Source organism: Lactuca sativa, chromosome 6, assembly GCF_002870075.4.
Source record: "Lactuca sativa cultivar Salinas chromosome 6, Lsat_Salinas_v11, whole genome shotgun sequence".
In the NCBI taxonomy this organism is placed as follows: Eukaryota; Viridiplantae; Streptophyta; class Magnoliopsida; order Asterales; family Asteraceae; genus Lactuca; species Lactuca sativa.
Genome location: NC_056628.2, coordinates 27,142,181 through 27,165,293, shown reverse-complemented (window position 1 = coordinate 27,165,293; position 23,113 = coordinate 27,142,181). Strand labels below are relative to the sequence as shown.

Here is a 23,113-nt window from a genome sequence, read left to right as displayed (position 1 = left end):
TGAACGTAATAATCAACTCCGTATTATGCATACATGCATGCATATTTATACTATAACCCTACTAGATAATCACAGATGGACAGGCCCAATCCGGATGCAAAACGTAAGGCCCATGACGCAACACAAATGGACTCAACAATCTCCCCCTTTGCGTCTTTGGAGCCGAAACCTCAATTCTGTTGAGCAACAGAAGTATTCTTTACAGTCTTGAACACCTTCGATATGATGGCCAAAAGATGATAACGAAATGTAATGTACCACCGAAGCATGTCTGTAAAATTATTCTTGTCAGCCTCTGAGTTCTGCTTGCACCGATGAATTATATTGATGATGTGCTCTAAGCAATCGGTAGAAAACAAGTTTTTATCTACAAGAGCGAATAAAAAATTGTGAGCTTTGCCTTTGGTAAACATCACAGTCAGATGTGTTGAATCTATTTGGCCCATCTTCATCTTGTTTACATCTCCCGGTTTCGGTGTAGGCTTCACACTTGGCTTCTTGTTCATAACCTTCGCAATCTCCTGATCCATAGTAGCAACTTCATGGATGTAGGAGGCCAACATTCTCTTCAAGTGTTCTAGAATGGGCTCATATTCCTTCGGATTAGTGAGTAGAATGTTCTATAGCAAAATCCAGTCATGGGGATTCAGATTAGGAAGGTATGCTAGAGAGATAGTCGACACCAAGTTTGCAGAACCTCGAGTGATTTTAAAATTGAGATTTATAAATCTCCCAGCGGGTGAGGATTTGAGCACCTTAACCGTCACAATTTTCTGGGCACTCCATGTTAGGCTCTGAGGTTGTCCATACTTTAGATAGAAATCAATCAGCTCTTGGTCAACCTTTGGGTGAGGAAAAGGAACCTCAGCAATCGAGTCAAAGCAATGAAACGTGAATACTTTTCTTGTTATCGGCATATCGTACTGCGAGTCCTTCGAGTTGTCACAGTCAAACGAAGCAACAGGTTCCAACACATAAACACTTGGAAGCTCTATAGCTTGATTGATAAGTGCCTCTTTTGTCCATAAGGGAAACAAGGCCTTCTTGCAGTTCAAGGCTTCTTCTTCTTCCTTGTTTCTCCTTTCCCTCTCTTCAGCCTCCTTTGCTACTATTAGAGTTTCATCCAACTCTCGGTCTCTCTTCTTTCTCTTGAGAGCCTCAGTAATGGTTTCTTCAACATCACTATCACTATCATCAATGATCTCCTTTCGCTTAGCTTGAGAACCAGAGTCTGAAGCTACATTATCCTTCGGTTCAGTTGTGAATTGGACTTTCGGTTGGGTAGTTTCTGTTTTCACAATCACCTTCTGTTGAACACTTTCTCCCCCTTGTTTTGGAGTTGTGAATGGCTCTGAAACACCCTTCATTTCGTGTAACATGCCAAGGTCAGGAAGAAGTTTTGTATTGAGATGATTTCTGATTGTCAAAGTAAGAATAGGATCATGAGCACCAAGAAGATTGATCAACATGTCCTTCACATCACTAGCACAGCTACGAAAAATAGCCCTTTTTCTGCTTGGGCTAACTGCACTTTCTGTACTTCAATCGTGGAGGATTGTCGGGCCATTGCTAGATTAGCATGAAGAGATTCAAGGCTAGAAGTCACTGAACTGATAAGTGAAGAATTCTCGGCTTGAATAAAGGAACACACAGCCTTAAACTTTGATTGCTCTTCTTGAAGAGACTTGGAGAAAGAATCAACAGAGGCATGTACCTTGGCTGCATTTGTGTCGTCATGCCCCTTCAACCACTCAAGGAAAATCTGAGTGGTACGAACAATGTCAGTAACGTCATTGGTGGCCTTTTTGCAAGAGGAGGTAGACGCATCAATGGCTTTTGTGGATTTTTCAATTGACTCAGTGTATTCTTCGAGAGCAGTATCCATAAACGCTTTGAGCACAACACCACTATAGGGCTTGTTGTCATCAAGCAATCTATCCAGCTTCTCATGAATGCTCTGTAGGTGTTGACTGGTAATAGGAGCATCATCATCCTCATCAGTAGGAAGTCTGTAGGGACTAAAGTATGTGGAGTTATACTCATCATTAGCACCACCGAGAGTGGCACTAGAGTCGGTTGAGTTTGTGGGTGAAAGAGGTTTAGTGATGACTGGAGGTTCGTTTTTCAATAGTTTCCCCCTATATAATTGATACGTTGACTCCTACTGTCAGTTCAGGAATCGTAGTGGTGGTGATTTGGGAAATTATAGGAGGTGGTAATGGAAATATAGAAACAGGAGTAGAAGAAACCGGTCGTGGTGATGGTAAAGAAGTTGTGGGTTGAGATGTGGTAGGTGGAGGAATAGGAGGAACCAAAACTAGAATTGTCTGTTTCAGTGATGGAGGTGGGGTAGGAATTTTGTCATGAATAGGCTCGGTTGGAGTTGGGGATCTGGGAGGAGTATTACCTCTCGGTGATTCATGATGACTTTCAGCTTCTTCATCCTCTTTATCATTTTCTGAGCTAGGAGGAGTGGGACTCTTGGACCTCCTTGCCATCTTTTTAATCTTCTTAGGCTTAGAAGAATCTCCTTTATCATACTTTCGCTTCTGTGACTTAGAAGCTTTAGACTTGTCCTCCTCTGTTGGCTCCTTCTTTGTTGTAGCGCGTTTCCCTCGATTGCTAGGCTTGTCTATAGATTCTAGGGCAGCCTTCTGTTCTGGAGAAAGGATTCTCGGTCCCGTAGGAGTAAGTTTTCTGTAATCCGCCATAAAATGACTCTCGGCTATGACACAGCGATACATGGACTCGGGAATAGATCCATTGTGAGGGAACTTGATTGGATCAGAGATGATGATCTTCTTCGTGTGGAACGTAGCAAATGATGCGACTAGGGCATCCTTCATAATAGGAATGTCCAAAGTGTTACTTGCCCTTAGAAGCGTCCACATGAAATTTCTGAATGCCTCGTAGAAGTATTGAGGCTCTGCACCACCTGAGACCAGATAATCGTCCCATAATCTAGATTGAGGCCATTGTAAAGACCATAGAGAAGGGTTAGAAAACCCTTGTTGGTGCCATCCGATCCACCACTCCTTTCTGCCAAACTCTTGATGAGAAGAGTAAGCAAACCATTCCACTGAGATGGAAAACAAGACTTCTTAACCTTTGTGACTGTATTCAGCACGTCCGTATACCCCATCTCATAAAGCATCGAGAACAACTGAGTAGTCGTGATAAAGTCTGGCGAGATGACAGAGGAATCAACAGCAAGATGCATCAACGAACAAAATATCCCCTTTGAAATAGAAGCCTTTTTATTATGTATTTGAAAGTAAATACGTTCTTTGTTCTTGTCATATGTGGCGGTAGAGTAGACCTGCGATAAGAGCGACATCAGAACAGCTTCAACTTGCGTTAGGGCTAGAACCAGCGGTGAATACTTCAAACATTCAACGATGTGAAGCATATATGAATCATACAGAAATGGGTTAAGTTCGATGATCATATTTTGATTTGGCTTGATCGAAAGCAATGTAGACGAAGCAGTCTGATCGTGAACGGATGAAGAAGTCGCCATTGTTGATCAAAGAAGGAAGTGAACAGTTGAAACTTGCTTGGTAATTTTGAGAGAATTTGTTTCTGGTAAAAGACAAATAAAAGTAGAACCCCTTTATATAGCGTTGCTATGAGAGAGAAAAATCATGACGATAACGACATGATCACCAAAACGTCGCCTGAAAAAGCGCAATGTGACAGGTTGGATACTCTTAGGTAAACGTCAGCATGCGTGGGTATAGAGACCGTTCAAATTCACGTGCCCAAATTCTTATACTCAATCGTCATTTGAAATTCAGTGTTACTTCAAGAAATAGGATTTCCCCTGTTTAGCCATAAGATAAACAAAACTCGAACCAACAGCAACTAGAATTTTGGAAAATAAAATTTTCGTGCAATAGAGTGACAAAAGATAAAGAAATAAAGCAAATGTGTATGGGATGTGAGTGATGTCTCATTATAAGACAGAAAGCCTGTGATTCCAGGCAAGAATCGCTTCCTTCGAAGTCAAAATAGACTTGAAGTGCTTGTGTGGTTTCCCGAAAAATACGATCAAGTGTTTGTTGAGAAACATTGAAAGGCTTCTTTTAATCGTTAGGCTAAGGGTAGCTTATCTTCAACCGAACTTCGAGCCTTAACATAAGACCGAACGTTGGAAGAAGCACTTGTGAGACCGATGTGATCTGTTGAACAAGTAGGTAGGATATATTTTATAATGACTAAAGAAATTATAGAAATCTCAATAACAAAATTAAACTGGATCTTTATGGGAAGAAAAGCCTTGGTGTTAGACAAATTCATAAAAGATCACACAAAAATAAAATAAGATTTCAGTAGGTAACCAGTAAGAGCTTAAATGTAATGATTCACCGTCAATTCATTATACGTGTTGGATTTTGGGTTTCACTCAGCATGTGGTATACGTATCTAAGATCACAAACACAGATTTTATGCAACAATAAACCTCAGTGGTAAAGTCCGAGAGTCTCAAGGGTTACAGTGGTGAACCGAAAGTGAATGGAGAATGTAAGGAGGATGGCTAAAGAACCGAAAGTACCTTCTGCTATAAAGACACGACTAAGAAGAAAAACTCTTAACTCATATGAGAAGAGTAAGGTAGCTCTAGACTAAGTGTATTTTAACAGCCTGATTAAGAAGATACGATAGGTATAGATCGAATCATCAAGGCCTTGCTCTAAGTCGTAGAGGCGTTGGTCAACATACAGCAACATGCTTCTAGGGACCCTTAACTAGTTCTTATGTAAAAGATTGTACCTGCCTTAGCTCAAAATTCTGTTGTATTGGTACACTTGTGACCTAGTTAAAAGAAAGAGCAAACAAACACACCACACAAACAAAACAAACAAACAAACGAGAAAAATATATATATTTATGGATTTTTGAAGTTTTCTAAAAAATAAGAAAAACAGAAAGATAAAATATTTTTGGAATTTTTAAGTTTTCTGAAAAATAAGAACAACAGAAAGAGAAAATATTTTTGGAATTTTTAAGTTTTCTGAAAAATAAGAAAAATAGAAAGTAGTAAAAAGAATAGAGATTATAGAAAATACAGAATATACAACCGAAACCTTATCTTAATTGAGTGAAGCGAAATAGACCGATCGCTCGGTTCATTTCGGTTCCATAAAATTCCAGAGCTGAAATAGACCGAGCGTTCGGTTCATTTCGGTTCCCGAAAATTATGGATCCGAAATAGACCGAGCGGTCGCTCCATTTCGCCTGTCTAATTTTAGTGTAATATTTGAGGATTCGGTACCGAATCTGCTTCCATCATTCCCAGGCCTTGTAAAATTCTATTGAAACTTGCTTCAGGTAAGGTCTTAGTGAATATGTCATCCCATTGATCAGAGGATCGAACAAAATGTACTTCCACGTTCCCATCTTCTATATGATCATTGATGAAATGATATCTAAGTGAAATGTGCTTAGTTTTTGAGTGTTGCACTGGATTGTGACAAATCCTTATTGCACTTTTTGAGTCACAATAGAGAGGAATCTTCTTCATACTCAGTCCGTAATCTCTCAGTTGACTTTGAATCCATATTACTTGAGAAGTGCAGGATGCTGCAGCTATATACTCAGCTTCGGCTGTTGAAAGTGACACACAAGTTTGCTTTTTGGACTGCCAGCTACTAAGTTTTCCGTCAAGAAATTGGCATCTACCTGTAGTGCTCTTTCGGTCTAGACCACATCCTCCAAGATCAGCATCAGAAAAAGCTTGAATGAAGAATCCAGATCTTGTAGGATACCAGAGACCGAGAGATGAGGTTCGCTTCAGGTAACGGAATATATTCTTCACTGCCACCATGTGAGGTTCTCTTGGATTAGCTTGAAACCTAGCACGATAACAAACAGAAAACATAATATCCGGTCTACTAGCTATTAGATACATAAGGGACCCTATCATTTGACGATATAGTGTTATGTCGACAGCAGGTTTTTCCAGAGATGGTGTTAACTTAGTGCCAAATGCCATAGGAACCTTCACTTTTGAGTCACCCTTCATACCGAATTTCATCAGTAAGTTCTTTGTGTAGGCCTCCTGGTTGATAAATATACCTTCTGGTCCCTGTCTAATATTTAAACCAATGAAAAAATTAATTGGACCCATTGTGCTCATTTCAAATTTAGTCTCCATCAACTTCCTGAATTTAGCTGTTAAGCTAGGATTCGTAGAGCCGAAGATGATATCATCAACATAAATCTGAACTATCATAAGAGGTTTGCCTTCTTTCTTTCGGAAGAAGGTTGAATCAACCGAACCTTGTTTAATTTTGACATTTCCAAAAGTGAGTTAAAGTTTCATACCAGGCCCTTGGTGCTTGCTTTAATCCATATACTACTTTATCGAGCACATAGAAATGACAGGGAATTTCTCGTTCACAAACCTGGGCGGTTGCTCAACATAAACAGTTTCTTCCAATTCTCCATTCAAGAAGGCACATTTCGCATCCATTTGGAAAACTTCGAAGTTTTTATGAGCAGCATATGCCAAAAAGATTCGAACTGATTCCAACCTAGCTATTGGAGCGAAGGTTTCCTCATAATCTATTCCTTCCTCTTGGCAATATCCTTTCACCACTAACCGATCCTTGTTGCGAATGACGTTCCCTTCTTTATCTAACTTATTTCTGAAGACCCATTTCAAGCCAACCACAGAAGCATCCTTTGGTGTGGGAATCAGCCTCCAAACTCGGTTGCGTTCGAACTCATGAAGTTCATCTTGCATTGCTTGGACCCAATCAGAATGATCAAGTGCAGCATTTACAGTTTTTGGTTCAGCCTTGGAAATAAATGAATTAAACATACAAAATTCAACTTTAGAGAATAATGTAGTTTGTTTCGCTTTCAATTGAGAATGAGTAAGAACTTTTTCAGAAGATTCACCAATAATTTGTGCTTTGGGATGGTCCTTGGTCCATTTTACTACGGAGGATAGTTTGGATCATATGTTGGATCTAATTCAACATTCACTTCTACTTCAAATTTTGATTGATCATCATCACATTCGTCATTTGTATTTCCTTTCTCCCCCTTGACTGGCAAAGTATAACCTGTGGCAGCATCAAAGTTTGCATCCTCTGTGGGAGTGGGATTCTCCCCCTCGATTGGACTACTATTGGGTGGTTTTGGAGTAGTACTTTCCCCTTCGTGTGGACCTTTATGAGTTGGGGACGGAATTGGATTCTCCCCCTCAAAAGATACTTCGTTTGTTTTTGGTGCAGTTGAACTCTCCCCCTGGAACTTTGAGTCGTTGCTTGGAGAGTCAGTTGAGGGTTGAGCACCTTTAGCTTCAGGAGGTTCACTTTCCATCTCTTTGGCAACTTCATCTATAATCTTTTTGAGATTATCAATTTTGTTATATGCTGCTTTCGCTTATGAGTGTGCCTCTTTCTCTGGTTCATCAAACAGCCGCATGTACTCTTCAAACAAGTTAGATATTGGAACCGAGACTTGTCCAGATTCTGGAAATATTTCTCCTAAGTCACTTTCACTTCTTTGAAATTTCTTCATGTAATTACCGTCAAAGGTGACATAATAGGTTTCTTTAATTTGTTTGGAGCGTTTATTCGACACTCTGTATGCTTTTGATGTTAGAGAATAACTAAGAAAGATTCCCGCATCGGCTTTGACGTCAAACTTATTTCGGTTCTCTTTAGAATTGAAAATAAAGCACCTTGAACCGAATACGTGGAAAATTTTGACATTTGGCTTTCGATTGTTTAAGATCTCATATGGAGTAATTGAGAATCTCTTGTTGAGCAAGGACCAATTCTGAGTATAGCATACGGTTGCAACAACATCAGCCCAGAAATATAACGGAAGTGAAGCGAAACTGAGCATGGTTATGGCTGCCTCACATAAAGAACGGTTTCGTCTTTCAACAATCCCATTTTGCTGTGGTGTATAAGGGGCCGAAAAATTGTGAGTTATCCACTTGTCAGCCAAAAAGTTCTCAAAATCACTATTCTTGAATTCCAGACTGTTGTCACTTCTGATATTCCTTACCGTCTTCCTCAGCTGCACTTCCACTTGCTTGATGAATGTCTTCAACTTGCAAGTTGCATCTGATTTCTGCTTAAGAAAGAAAACCCAGGTTAAGCATGAAAAGTCATCTACAATAACAAGAATGTACTTACTACCACCGAAGCTTTCTGTAACCGAAGGTCCACATAAGTCGATGTGCAAGAGTTCAAGACCTTCAATAATCTTTGTATTGATTCGTGTAGGGTGGCTCTTTCTGCTTTGTTTGCCCATCTCACATGTTGCACACAGATGTTCCTTGTCGAACTTGAGAAGAGGGTGTCCTCGAACGTGATCACCAAGCACCAACTTATTAATGTCTTTGAAGTTCAGGTGCAATAATCGTCGATTCCACAACCAACTTTCATTTGTATTTGCCTTTGACATCAAACATATTGTTGGTTTTCCTCGTATTGGGTTGAGATATAAAGGGTACATCTCTCCCTTGCGTTCGGATATCAACAGAACCTTCTTGGATTGTTTCTTAATTATCTCAGAGCCCTCATCATCAAATGAAACCTTCAAACCTGTGCCCACAACTAATTGTGACACGCTAATGAGGTTATGCTGCAATCCTTCCACGTATGCCACTTTTCGAATCGAGAAATCTCCATTTGTTATCATACAGTATCCCTTGATTGTTCCATAGGAGTTATTTCCATACTTTACACACCCACCGTCTTTCAGGGACCGAAACTCCCTCAGCTCTTCCTTCTTTCCTGTCATGTGATGTGAGCAGCCACTATTTATATACCATTCATCATCGAACTGCTCGTCACGGATTACCTGCAAATTCAAGCAGATTTAGGAACCTAAAGTCTCTTGGGTCCTGGTGAGTCTTTCATAGAAAAAGGAATTACAGTAGAAATATCAACCAAATATGTTCTTTTTACTAAAGTGGTTTGATCTTTTCTTTTAATGGTATACACCTTGATTTTAGTTTTATCTTGTTTAATTTTTGGTGCATTAGTTGGTTTGTTAGATGGTTTATGATTTTTCTTTTGACTCCTAGGGTTACCTGATGATTTCTTATTATGGAACTCAGAATCTGATGTTAGCTTTCCCTTTCCTTTGATGTCGTCCATAGAATTTGTTTTGCATTGAGATTTGGAGGGACCGAAACTGGGCTTAGGACCGAAACTAGGATTAGGACCAAAACTGGGTTTAGGACCGTAACTAGGCTGGGGACCGAAAGTTGACTTTCGGTTCTGAGTGACGTTCGGACCGAAACTAGACTTTCTTTTCTAGGACTTGCAATAGTAGGAATTCAGACTGAAATTTTCCTTTAGTTTTTCCTTTCCTTTTCCGTTGATTCTCTCTTAAGAGGGACATAGTTGGGATTTTGAGATTGCCAGTGACTTTTTCGCTCATTCAGATTCTTTTCATATCTTTGATTTCTTAAGTGTTTCCTGTTCAGCTAGCTCCTTCTGCGATTTGTAGACATTGAAGTTGGCCTTTGGCTTCTCTTTTTGAGTTTTGGTTGTTTTGGCTGGAACTTTCGGTTCTTCCTTTGGTTCTTCAGAGATTTGTTTGGTTCCACTTGTGCTTGGTTTGTCAAAACTCGAGGGTTTGTTTATGGGTTCAGCAACGTATCTTCCTTTAACCCTCCAAGAAGTCTGCTCAGACAAGCCTATGATTTCGTCTGCGTTGTGAATAAGGGCTGACCAGAAGTAGTCGTCGCACCCTCCAACATTATCTTTGTCAACCAAGATTCTTAATTCTGTTGTTTGCTTTGGAATGACCCCTGTAACTGCATAAACCTGATTTGGCACAATTTGAACCTTTTGATAAACCATAGCTTTTTCTTTGAGTTTATGTTTCTTGTCTTTTGACAGGCGAGCGAATTCAACCGAATTTTCAGAAATTAGGGGTTTCTCATTCTCGGTTTCGCTCTTCATAAACTCAGAGCAATCAACCACATCTTCTACTGAGATTTCACTCATCTCACTTTCCTCATCAAATTCAGACATGTTTTCTAAGTTCATTTTATTTTTTGAAGTTAATTTGGCATTATACAAGTAAAAAGATTGAATAGTGTCTGACTTAATTTTCAACCTATCATTTTCATCTAAAATATCTTTTAGCATACATTTGTGTTCCATAGAATCAATGAAGGTTTCTATCTTGTCTAGTCTAATTTTTTAAGACATGGATGTCTCTTCTGATGACACTACTAATTCACATTCTGTTATGACCTCATCTTCCTTAAATTCAAGAAAGGGCAAAATCATCTTATGAATTTTCTTTCCTATCTCACAACTCAAATGCAATTGAGCAATATTAGTATATAAACGCTTAGCAATTAAACAAAAAACATTCCTTTGTTTTAAAAACTTTAGATTGTCTCTTTGCAAATAAATATTTTCATCCCTAGCCTTAATTAACTCCGCCTCATTCAGCTCAATCCACATCCTTCTCTCCTCACTTTTTGAAGACACCCTGTTGAGTTGGTCAGTTAGGTTAGAATTCACTAAGCGAGTTTGCATGAGACTACCACTCAAGTTTTAATTCATTTAATTCTTCTTCATAATTTGTTATTGAAACTTTACGTGATTCTAGGATGGATTGTACCTTTTTGATCAACTGATCGCAGTCGTTGATCTTCTCACTAATAGGCTTTGCTGCAAAACACTTGTTTTCAGTCAGGTTCGGTTCCTCACTTGCACTTTCGGTTGATGAACCAGCTGTGACAATTAAACACTTTCCAGCCGAACCTACTTCCTTTGCCACATAAGCTTTTCCATGAGTGGGATTTCTCGCCTCATCATCTTCAGAGTCGGTTGACCAAACTTCAACGCCACCGAACTCGTCTTCATCAACATTCTCCTGCACAATCAAGGCATTCATAGAACTGTTAGTCACCTTCCTTTTCTTGATCTCTTCCAACTTGCGTATATAGTACGCCTCATCATCTTCACCATCTCTTTTCTCAACCATTTTTTTAGCATGCAATCTTTGGCAAAGTGGTTCTTGCCGTGACAGTAATTGTAGTCGTATCCTGAGTCTCCTGCAAGCTTGATCTCCTTCTTATCTTCATCCTTTTGAGAGGAGATTTTCGTTTCATCTTTCACCTTCTCAGATCTGTAACTTCCCTGCCAGTTTTGGTTCTTGTTGACAGGAAATTTTCTCCTTGTAAACTTCTTTGGATTGGTGACCATCATAGCATACTCCTCGCTTGTAAGGTCTTCTTCTTCTGCAATACTTTTTCCTTTTGAGACAAGAGCCAACGATCCCACACCAGAAACCACTTTTGCTTCTTTGGTTACTACACTTTTATGGGACTTAAGTATTCCCACAAGTTTCACTAACGAATAAGACTTAAAATGTTCATGCACTTTCACAGTAGAAACCACAACCATCCATTCCGGTCTCAGCCCGTTCATGAAAGTCACCTTCTGCTCAATCAACTTTCTTTCTATTCCATGCTCGATCATCTTACTTAGGAGATGATTGAACCGATCGAAATTTTGTATGAGTTTCTCATCTGGTTTCTGTTTGAAAACTCCAAATTCTGACAGCAACAAGGTTTGAATGGAGTGTTCCAGATCTTCATCAGTTGAATAGAGTTCTTTCAACCTATCCCAGATTTCTTTGGCCGTCGTGCATGAACCAACTAACCGAAAAGTGTCAGATTGCAAGGAGAATCTTATCATTCTCATGGCCTTCACGTTACTCAACAATTTATCTTTCTCATCCTATGGCATCTTCTCTACATCCGCCACTAGGTTGTTATATTTCTTTTGGGATTTAACTGTCGTGTTCATTCCCGAATGAACAAACGATCAAAGTGTGATGGCTTCCCAGATGAGATAGCCATTATCTTCAGATCCAACCATGTAGTCTTCAAAGTGATGCACCCATACTTCATAGTCTTGAGTGTAGAGTATGGGTATCCTGGTTGTAGATCCAATGTTGTTTGATATATTGATGGGATTTGTTTGCGAATCTTCGTGAGACATGGTGAGCTGCTAGAATCAAACCTGTGAACTTGAGATTAGGGTTTTATCTAAAACAGAGTTGCCGTTGAAGCAAAGAAGACGACTTCTATTTATACGATAAAAGCGGAAACCCTAAGGAATTCTGAATACAAAAGGAATGTGTATCGATCACATAGTCTCCTGCTCTGATACCAATTGTTAGAACAAAGTTCTTATAGGATCGTTAGATTCTATGCAAGCAAACAATTATGAACATAAATAAGAACTCGAGTATGGCTTTGAATATGTCGTATGATTAATAATTCAACACCTCAGAAGCGCTCGATTAAGAACTTCGACTGCAGAGGTGTTTAGGTTTACAAAACAATGAACGTAATAATCAACTCCGTATTGTGCATACATGCATGCATATTTATACTATAACCCTACTAGATAATCACGGATGGACAGGCCCAATCCGGATGCAAAACGTAAGGCCCATGACGCAACATAAATGGACTCAACACTTTGCTATTCGCAGTTTTAGCACCCCTCACCCTATCCATGTTGACCAGTTGTGTACCTTTTTCCAATCACCCATCACCAACTTATCTCAGCCCGCCCCTGCTTTTGACGTGCACGATTTTTGGCATTCCATTATAGGATTGGACTATTACGAGTCGTTCCAATCCTTTCATACCACATTGTCCATCCAGTTCTAAATATCGCTTTGAAAATTATTTGCAACATTATTTACGCGTAGGTTAAGACCACCAAAGTCGGCAAAGCCGAGCTTTTCATTTTATGGTGCATGGTCTCCGGATTGTACCGCCCTCATTTTGATGATTTAATCATCAAAATTTTCCATAGGGTTATAAACCTTCGCACCGACGGTCACATTCGATGTGGCGGTCTGATCGCCGTCATTACTCACACCCTCATGGAGCAGTCTCCCCCGGAGTACACCTTCTTTTCGGGTGACTCCTTTCGCTTGACCCTGCAGAACCTTCGGGCCATGCACATGCTACGTCCCGCTCCGGGTGGGATTTTCTGGATGCTTGGATGATCCACTTATTTCAAGGTCACTAGTCCTGATGACATCGCCCTCACTGACCCCATTAGCAAGACTACGTGGGTTCTTCCGTAGAACATTCCACCACCTCTTAACCCACGTAGGTCACATCCCCCCCTCGCATCCGCATTCTGAAAGACCATCTTCGTCCATTATGCACCCTGATTACACGAACGCCACACCACTCTCCTATAGCCAGCCTGATCCCATGAAGACTGACTTTCAGGACGGACCCCAGCCTACCCAGCCACCTCATCCTGACCCCAACTCCCTCTGTACTTACCAGCACAATCTTGACATCCGTCAGGATATTGCTGCTCTTTAGCAGACTATGACTAGTCTTCGCCTCGATTATCAGCTTTATAGTTCTCATGTTTCCGGGTATCGTGACAAGGTCTTAGGTTATCGCAAGGACTTTATCGATTTCCGCGACGAGTTCTTCCGTCGCTTTCCATCCTCGCCAAAGTAGTCGTTTTCCACTCTTCCCTAAGCATTGAGGACAATGCTTAATATTAAGCTTGGGGAGGGGTTTTTTTATCTTTTTGTAACGTTTTCTTTATATATATATATATATATATATATATATATATATATATATATATATATATATATATATATATATATATATATATATATATATATATATATATATATATATATATATATATATGAAGATGACACTCTTTACATACGATAGCTCCGTGAAGTGGGATATTGAGAATTTAAAATGAAAAAAATCTGAAGCGACCGGATTGTTATTGGAAGTGTAGAATCAGTTGCCATAACTAGGGGACCTAAACACCGTAATTCGAGACCCTAACCTTAGATACTAAAAAAATGGAATACTAAAACGTTTTGTGGGTGGTAATAACAGCTTTAGGATGATTTGCTTTTGAATGTTTAAAAAGTATCTTTATCAACAACTCTGGACCCACAGAACATGGTCCTATTTGTTGACACGCGTTACCCTCATGGTAACAGAGAGCTTAAGTATCAGATCCACACTCAAAGAAAAATAAAGGGTAACGTCATATCTATTACCCAATTCAAGAATTTCAAGCACTCAGTTGAAGAAATTTCAAGAAATTCTAAAAATAGATTGAAGAATTCAAGCTCAAAACGAAGTTACAAATCCAAGTTCAATCAAATTAGAAGTCATTTTAAAGTCATATCTGGCGAATAAAGAACTGTGTGATATGATACTTGTGGCTCTCGAAAAAGTGAAAGCATAGAGCTTAGGCTCCTACTGGGGTTGGCCCTTGCTGCTTCAGCAAAAGCTGATTTGGTCGTGTCGGGTTCTTAAGGATGTGTTGATTCTGATTCTTACCTATCTAGTCTTAAGGACATGAGATTCGGACTATGTGATTTTCGCTCATAAAGCTAATTAAGGTATAAAGTTTAAATAAAACTAGGGTTGGACTATTGGGTTACACCGCTTCGTGGTCTTCCTCACTTTGGGAGTCTGTGATAAATGAAAGGCAGTGGGATTTTTAATTTGGTGTTAGTGATTGGAGAGAGAGAGAGAGAGAGAGAGAGAGAGAAAGCATGTTTTTATTTTTAGTTGTTCGTTTCTCTTTTTCATATTGTTTTCGTTCATTATTCATTTTCTTTATTTTTGGCACACATATTTTATTTCTTGTTCTGTTTATTTTCTGTAGTTCCGCTAGTTAGGGTTTTTAGTTGTTAGTGTGTCTAGGTTACTTAGTTATTACCCTTAACCTCTATTCCATTTTAAAAGTTATCCTTTCCTTATTTGAGGGCAAGTAAGGTCTAAGCTTGGGGAGGTTTGTTAGATTCATTTTATATGCATCTTTTAGCACGATTTCCTCGTTATTTTGTCATAGAATGTTAACTAACTCCCGATTATTATTATGTATTGTTTGTTTCGTGATTATTTTGTAGAGTGCCCGTACTGCTCACGTTTTTTATGATTTTTCAGGGTAATTTGGAGCACATGGATGATTACGCGAGTTCGGGATGCGTTAATGGATGCTTTGGAGCTTAACTGGAGTCTAGATTAAGGAAGGATGCTGAGTAATGATCAAGAACTGCTTGGAAGGAGGAACGGCGATCAAAAAGACATGAAAATGAAGACTTGCAATCGCAAGTTGTCCTTATGCAATCACAGCTTTGAACATGTGATCGCATGTTTGGTCGCAGTTTCGCTATAGAGATTTTTCGTGCCAAAAATTCATAAAGATGAGAAAACACACTTTATGCGATCGTAACAACATAACTTGCGATCGTAGCTTGGCTAAAATGTCTCGAAATGGTATTGTACTTTATTTAAAAGGCCTGTGACGTGTTTTCAGTAATACGTACGATCGCAGGTTGTCCCTATGCTATCGCATGCACGACGTTTTTACAGCTGGACGTATAAATAGAGTCACGGACTTGTATAGTAACCCTAATTGGCGAAACCTGGCGATTCTAAGGCAATTTTTAGAGACTTTCGAGTGAAAGATACAATTCAATTTCTTTTCATTGTTTAGTAAGCTTTATCGTTTAGACTCTATTTTTACTGTTTGTAATTCGTTTTTAGCATGTCAGGCTAAAACTCAGATTTCAGTTTCGCAAAGGCATAACCTTTTTGTATGATTAATCATTAGGCACTATATTTGAATATGATTACTTTTTAGTTTGATCGATTATGTGTTAAATTGAATGTTTGATTTTGATTTCAATTTCTATTGGCCACTTAAATTGTTTGCGAATCATTCTAGTTATCTAATTGTTTAGATCCGTAATTGTCTAAACTAATTGGTAAAAAGTAACAAATATTGGATTAATTATGTGTTTAGGGTTAACTCTAATATGAATTGATCAAACATGTTTTTACGCCTCCGAGCTTGTGAGAGGTATTTGAGTTTACTGGGAAATTACACTGCGTTTAATGTAACTTTTCTTTGTTAATCAAAAGCTTGTTTAGTTAATTTGGTAAAAAGTTGGGTTTAATTCAGGGAACTTATTTTAAATAAATAATTTTTGTAATAGAGGTCATTAGAGCTTATTAATGAACTTCAGTACCTGTTTAAACAAATGCACATTAAAATATTGTGTTGAAGGTTAATTATATGATCAGGGGAGTCATAGCGGAACTGAAATTGTTTTCTCTTATTTGAATTTTCACATCCTGTAAATTCAGTTATTCTTTTATCATTTTTGATTTCTATTAGTTTAAATTTTCAGAAATAACCCCCCCCCCCCCCCCTTATGTTTTATTCATTTTTCAAGAATTAGTTCGTGCCTTACGTAAAGAGGCGAAGATTTTAGGACGTATCCTAGAGGATCTGACCCTGCTTACCAGTATTACCTGTTAGTGCAAAAGAGTCGTCTTATTTATATTTTTATTTGTTTAAATCGTGCACAACAACAGTTTTAACACATATGAAGCCTGTAGGTGAATCATACTTGCTTGATAAACCATTAATAACATGAATTACGATATGTTACTCCTTAACTTTATCACCAATGCCCTCTAGTAAGTCTAAGATTTTCTTGATCTTGTCAAAGTATGCATGAACATACATATCTCCCATAGTGATGGTGTGTAGTTTGCTCTCATGTTGCATTCTTATGGAGTCATATTTTTTTGGCAAAAACGAGCCTCAATGTTTAACCATATACGATGGGCATTGGCATTAATAGTGTAAATAAAAGTGGTTAAAGATTGGGACATTAACCCGAATAACTAGAGCTTGACAAGCTGATCGAGTTTCTGCCACTGCGGGTCATTGGAATGGAGTTTAGTGCATCGTAGGTCTTGTCAAAATGATCAAGAACTTCGAATGCAATGCAGTGAGCTATGATTAAGTCACTGCATGGATTATAATTGTGTGTGTCCAGGTCAAGAATCAATGGAACATAGGTTTTGATGTTGTTAACAACATAGGTTTTTGCTGTCAATGGAGATGACGGTTGGGAAGCTTCTCCACCAGTCATTAGGGTAAAGATAGAGGAAGAAGACAATAGGAAGAGAGGGAAAGAGCAGAAGTGTAGAAGGAAAGAGACATAATTATGGAAAGTTTGAATAAAACTTTGATACTATGTAGAATAGTATGATTCTCATTACGTAAAAGTGTACAACAAGAGGTACATATACAAAGATAGTGGGCTTGAACCCTAGAAATATACAAGTACACGGGCTATCACGAAATGGGCTATATATGGACAATATATGATTTGCTAACAAATACTCTCGACAATGTTTTAAAAACCAGATGGACTGAAAACCGGGAAATGGATGGATTCAACTATCACCGGTTTTATGTCTATTACTAAACTGGAATGAATTGACCGGTTTCTACGAAAACCCGGTTGAACCGGTTAAATTGAATAAAAACATTGGAAAAAAATCATTTTGCATAATAAACTTTGGTGGTCTTTTTCACATCTATTTAGATTTATTTAAATAAAAACATATGGTAAATATTATGAACTTTTTTGTTATGTTTTGTATTCATTTAAAACAATATTTGTTATGGTATTCTATTTTATTTTCTTTTTGATATATATGTGGATTGATATAAAACTAATGTTTATGTGTTATTTTAGTGTATTTTGATTGATCTACAACTTGTTTTTATATGTATTTTTAATGTTTGAACTTATATACGTCAAATTCTTGATTTATGTTTGTATGTATGTGTAGAAAAATAGAAAAAAAAAATAAAAATTCTAGAAACCGGTTGACCCGGCGGTTAAACCGGTTGAACCAAAAATCAAATCATCATACCAGTTCAACTAAAAAACCGATTTTAAAAACATTGTTATAAGACATATCTAAAGAAGGTTTAAAAAACAGATATCGTGGTCTTGATTAATTAAAGAATTACAAATAGTTCACTGTTTATTCGACAAATTACACTTTGTGAGTTATATGAGCATCACAAATACCCCACGAGGTAATATTTACCAAAAAATATAACTTCATTAATAGGTACTATTTTTTTTTTACAGTTTTAAAGGTAAATTTGAATTAAAATTTTTTAGAAAGTGGTTCTCTTATTAGAAAAAGGCCTATTTATTCTAGTCAATAACTCTCTTACTAATGTTTTGTTCAAGGGAAATGATCTGTAAACATCTTTTTGCCATATACAAAATATTTTGTTTTAAAGGATTATATATATATATATATATATATATATATATATATATATATATATATATATATATATATATATATATATATATATATATATATATATAATCTTTAAATCATGAATTGTTATGTATACTAAAAAGTTATTATGTATAAGTAACTTTCTTTTATTTAAAGGAAAGATTATTAAAGTAACTAATTAATGTTTGTATTGGTAAAAAAAAATTAACCTTGCATCTTGTACGACAAAGAAAAGGTTATATATTTTGACACAGTGAGTTTTGTCCTATTTGAAATATATATTAAGAATGAAGTATTGTGAATTGAATTTAGTCACTTTGTTTTTGTTTTTTTTTAATGTAATATTAAAAAAATGTAACATAATCATAATCTATTCAACTAATCATGTCAATTAGCCAACTGTTAAACAACAGATAAAGTAAACTAAGTCATTTGCCTATTTCTTGTCAACACTCTTAAATGACCCCACTCTTTGGTTGCCAGGAGGCCATGACCAAAAAAATTATGATTCAGACCTTTTCAAAAAAAAATATCAACATTTTTTTCCATTGTATTTATGTTATTTTTACCATATTTTTGCACGAACGAACCATTTTAATAAATTATTAAAATGTATAATGTAAAAAAAGACTTGTTCCTTCTTCTAAATATGTAATGTGTTATTTATAACTTTATAAGAACACACATTTTGTTCATAATAAATAGTATATAAAGGTTCCAAATTATAGAATTATTTAATAATTGTTGATAGAGTTATATCTAATTAAGCCAATATCTAACTTGATCACACACAACCAGAGACATATCAATACCGAGTCATAGACTTCTAAATACAGAAATCACTTAAAAAACCCAATAAAAAAATATTTAAACATCCCTTAATGGGATACAAATAAATAAAAATCTCTTGATATACTATTATTTCATTAGAAGCCATATTCATCTTTTTTAATTATGAAGTCTGTTTGGTTTTTGTAGAAAATATATTCTGTATGCATCATATGATTTAATGGCAACAAATGTGTCACATAATATAATATATTTGTATTTAAAATAATAAAAAAAGCCCATTCACTACCCTCTTATAAACCCCTCATCTCACCCTCCATTACTCCTTCCCTCCCTTTCGTGACACAAGCAAATCTACCATCTTCTTCATTTAAAGCATTTGACTTCACTGACGCATTTTAACAAACACCTTCTACGCACATGGCTAGACCACAACAACGATACCGCGGTGTCCGGCAAAGGCATTGGGGTTCTTGGGTCTCCGAAATCCGTCATCCTTTACTGTAAGTTTACTTTCCAACAATGCCGATTACACAATCTTTTTTTTCTTTTAAACTTGTACTTAATGCATCATAAGTTGTACATTACGCCTGTATTCACCGGTGAGATACTCTGTTTTTCTTTTTTCCGAACAGGAAGACGAGAATTTGGCTAGGGACATTTGAGACGGCGGAGGACGCCGCCCGAGCATACGACGAGGCGGCGAGGCTCATGTGTGGACCACGAGCAAGAACCAACTTCCCATACAACCCAAGTTTGTCACAATCTTCTTCTTCGAAGCTTCTCTCTGCTACTTTGACAGCAAAACTCCATAGATGCTACATGGCTTCACTTCAAATGAGCAAGCCATCAATCCAACAACAACAGCAGAAAATGATGAACCAGAAGCAAATGGGTTCGACCCATATTGGTGAATCGTCGCCGGAGACGAAACCGACGATGGTTATGCAGCACCAGCAACCGGCGATGGAGCATAACAGCGTTCTTCAATTCCATTCTCAACATCATCAACATCAGCAGCAGCAGTTCTTTGCGACACTTGAAGATCATCATATTGAACAAATGATCGAGGAATTACTTCATTATGGATCAATTGAGCTTTGTTCTATCGGTCAATCCCAGAAATAGTTCAAAACTCGAACCTGTCATCTTTCTTTTATTAACCCATTCTTCTGGAGCTTCTGTTTCTGAGGCCTATATTTCAAAATTCCAAGTGTAGGTTAGATCATTTGTACTTTGTAGTAGATGAAATTCTTGTATTATATTATCTTGTTGATATGATATAACAGATGGTATAATGGAGTCCACTGTAAATAGATAGACATACACGATGAAGATCATGCAGTGAGGAGGAAAAGAGTTAACTTATAGTTTTTAGGAAATTAACCTATCACATTAATTATCTTTTGATTTCATTTTGTCAACATGTTGGAAGTGTTAATATCTAAAAATATTGAACATCTCCGACAACTTTGTTATTTAAATATATATAAAAATAAAATTATCTAAATGTCATCGAAAATATAATTATCTTGGTAAATTAATTTTTTTTATTAAGCCGGTTCAGTCATAATGTTTGCAATATTAATCGATTTAATTATATTTTGTTAAAATAATATTTTTGAGCATTTAAATTGGATACCATATGTTCGGAGCCCTTTTTGGCAACATAATTATCAAATATTTTTCCAATATCAAGCAAGAGTAATGATATCTATATAGATGATACAATAAAAGCCACTTTTAATTTTGTTTGTATTTTAAATTTGTGTAGAGCAAATTTCATTGAAGATAGTTTCATGTTATTGATTTTCATCTCTGATACTTTTATTCTTTAGTAAATTTTAATTTTTATATTTATTATCTGAAATAATAAAATTCTATAAAATGACGATTATATTCTTTTGCCTGTCAAATCTAGAGACTTTTAAAAAAGATATTCAACAAATTGATGTGGTTTTATATATATTTACCATTTAAGTTAAATTTTATATTGAACAAATATTAGAAGGTTAAATAATAAGGAAAAGAAATTGAGTAATCACAGTAATTATCTTTTTGTTTTATTGGTATTTGGATAACTTTTGTTTTCTATAGATCTAATAACAAACTTATTAGAAGTGTTCATATATAACCATTATAACCAAATATAACACGATACAGTTGGTCATAATGGTCATATGTGAACATTTCCAGCAATTTCGTTACCTAGATGTATATATAAAAAAATTACCCTTATGTAAATAAAATTAAAAAATAATTAATATGATGAGTCAATTTCCTGAGTTTTATATAATATCGTGCTATAAATTAAAGGGTTAACCCAAACAAAAATATATTCAAATAAAAAGCTAATAAATAAGATGTCATAACCATTTATAACTATATATGATACTTTTTTATTTATTTTTATTTGTTTATTATCTTAAAACATATAAAATATAATATATTTTTTTTATTTTTTTTATATTTTCTAGACATTCACAGTTTAATAAAAAAATATTAATTATTAAATTGTGAATATTATATTAAAAAAATTTAAAAACAATTGTATTAATTTTATCAATATTGCTTTTTAATAAGAAAAGAAATACAAAATTATATTTTTTTTATATGTTTGAGTATCTTTTTACATAAAAGGTAAATATTCAAAAAAAAAACTATTAATTTGTGAGTAAGCGGTTCTAATTGTTCTTAACTTTATATATACATACATACATATACATATACATATATATATATATATATATATATATATATATATATATATATATATATACACACACACACACACACACAGAAAGGTAGGTTCAAATGTTTCTCACATCTATTGTGTGCTAGAATGCACCAATAAGACTTTAGTAATAATTATATGTATATTAAATGTTATCCATACTTATAACTCATTTTTATGGAAACTAATTAAATTTGTTATTAATGTCAACAATAATATTCTTTCAGAACAAATTCGTATATAGAAGAATAAGAATGGATCCAGCAGATTGAGAGTATATTCTAGTAAAATATACTCTCGTTCTTCATATTCCATCCAACTTTAATATATTTTAAATGAGTGAGTTCTGAAATAAAAACTCCTGCTTCGGAAAGCTTGGAATCAGAGGCAGGGACCTCCAATTGTGAAAGTGTAGAAATAAGAGGGGTTTATGAAATGACTCGTGAGTGTGTCACAGGGGGCTTCAAGGGACTTTGTTCAATACCCGCACCATCTGTTTGAGAAGATGGGGGTAGATTATAAGAAGACTCCCCGTGTGTATGTGTAAGTGATTTTGAAGCTCCAAAAGGTACTTTGGAAGAGTGTAAAGGTTGGATGCGCGGAGATCCAGAGTTAGATCGAATGTCGATTTATGAATCCTTTTGAGAGGATTCACCGGCTTTGGTTCTCTTTGTAGCTTGAACTTTATAAGGAGAAGCCTTTCGCTAGGAAAGCTGTTTTGTAACATCTTGTTTCCTGCTGTTTCTAGGCCGTAAGCCAGAAGTCAATTGTGTAAGATCTTAGGCCTCAAGTAGGCAAAGTTTAGTCCATGTGGAAAAGGTAATGTTAGTTAAGAGATTTGACCCTTCAATGGTGTTTAGCACCGAATGGTAGAAAGGAAAAAGTCATAGGGCGGGTTTCTTGCATGAAATTGTAGAGCTCTTTGAAACCTTTATGTGGATATAAAGATCGTTGAAAACTGAGTTGAAACGAAGAAGTTATGGTCTTTAGAGGTTTGGTAGTTTTAGGGTTAAGCCTAGTACGCCTGGCATACATAAGAGTACGCTGAGTGTACTAGGCAGGGGGATCGTGGGTTCCCTTTAGAGTATGTTGGGCGTACCACGAGTATGCAGGGCGTACTCTAGTCAAGTGCAAACCCTAATTTAGGGTCTTGGACCCTATTTGATGGCCTTAAATTAACTCCAAACCCTGTTACCTTCAACCTCCACCCCATTAAACCCTAAAAACAAAATTCTTGCCCCCATTTGAGTGGTTCTTGAGTTCTTGGTTCGATTTCATGAATTTTGGTGCTCATTGAAGAATAAGGATCCTATTGAAGAAGTGTTGGATTGCTTGAAGTTTGTAGATCCAGACATTTTACATCTTGATCTATCTTCTGGAGGTATAAAGTTGTTGGGTCTTGAGCATTTTAACACTCCTATGGTGTACATGCAACC

General features: G+C 36.5%; 1 protein-coding gene across 1 annotated transcript; it reads left to right on the top strand.

Moving 5' to 3' along the window:
- Positions 1-19,258: 19,258 nt before the first annotated feature.
- Positions 19,259-20,241, top strand: LOC111895179 (ethylene-responsive transcription factor ERF003). The gene is made up of 2 exons (XM_023891280.3): positions 19,259-19,446; positions 19,579-20,241. The coding sequence occupies exons 1-2, from the start codon at positions 19,364-19,366 to the stop codon at positions 20,069-20,071; spliced, it is 576 nt and encodes a 191-aa protein (XP_023747048.1). The 5' UTR covers positions 19,259-19,363; the 3' UTR covers positions 20,072-20,241.
- Positions 20,242-23,113: the final 2,872 nt, after the last annotated feature.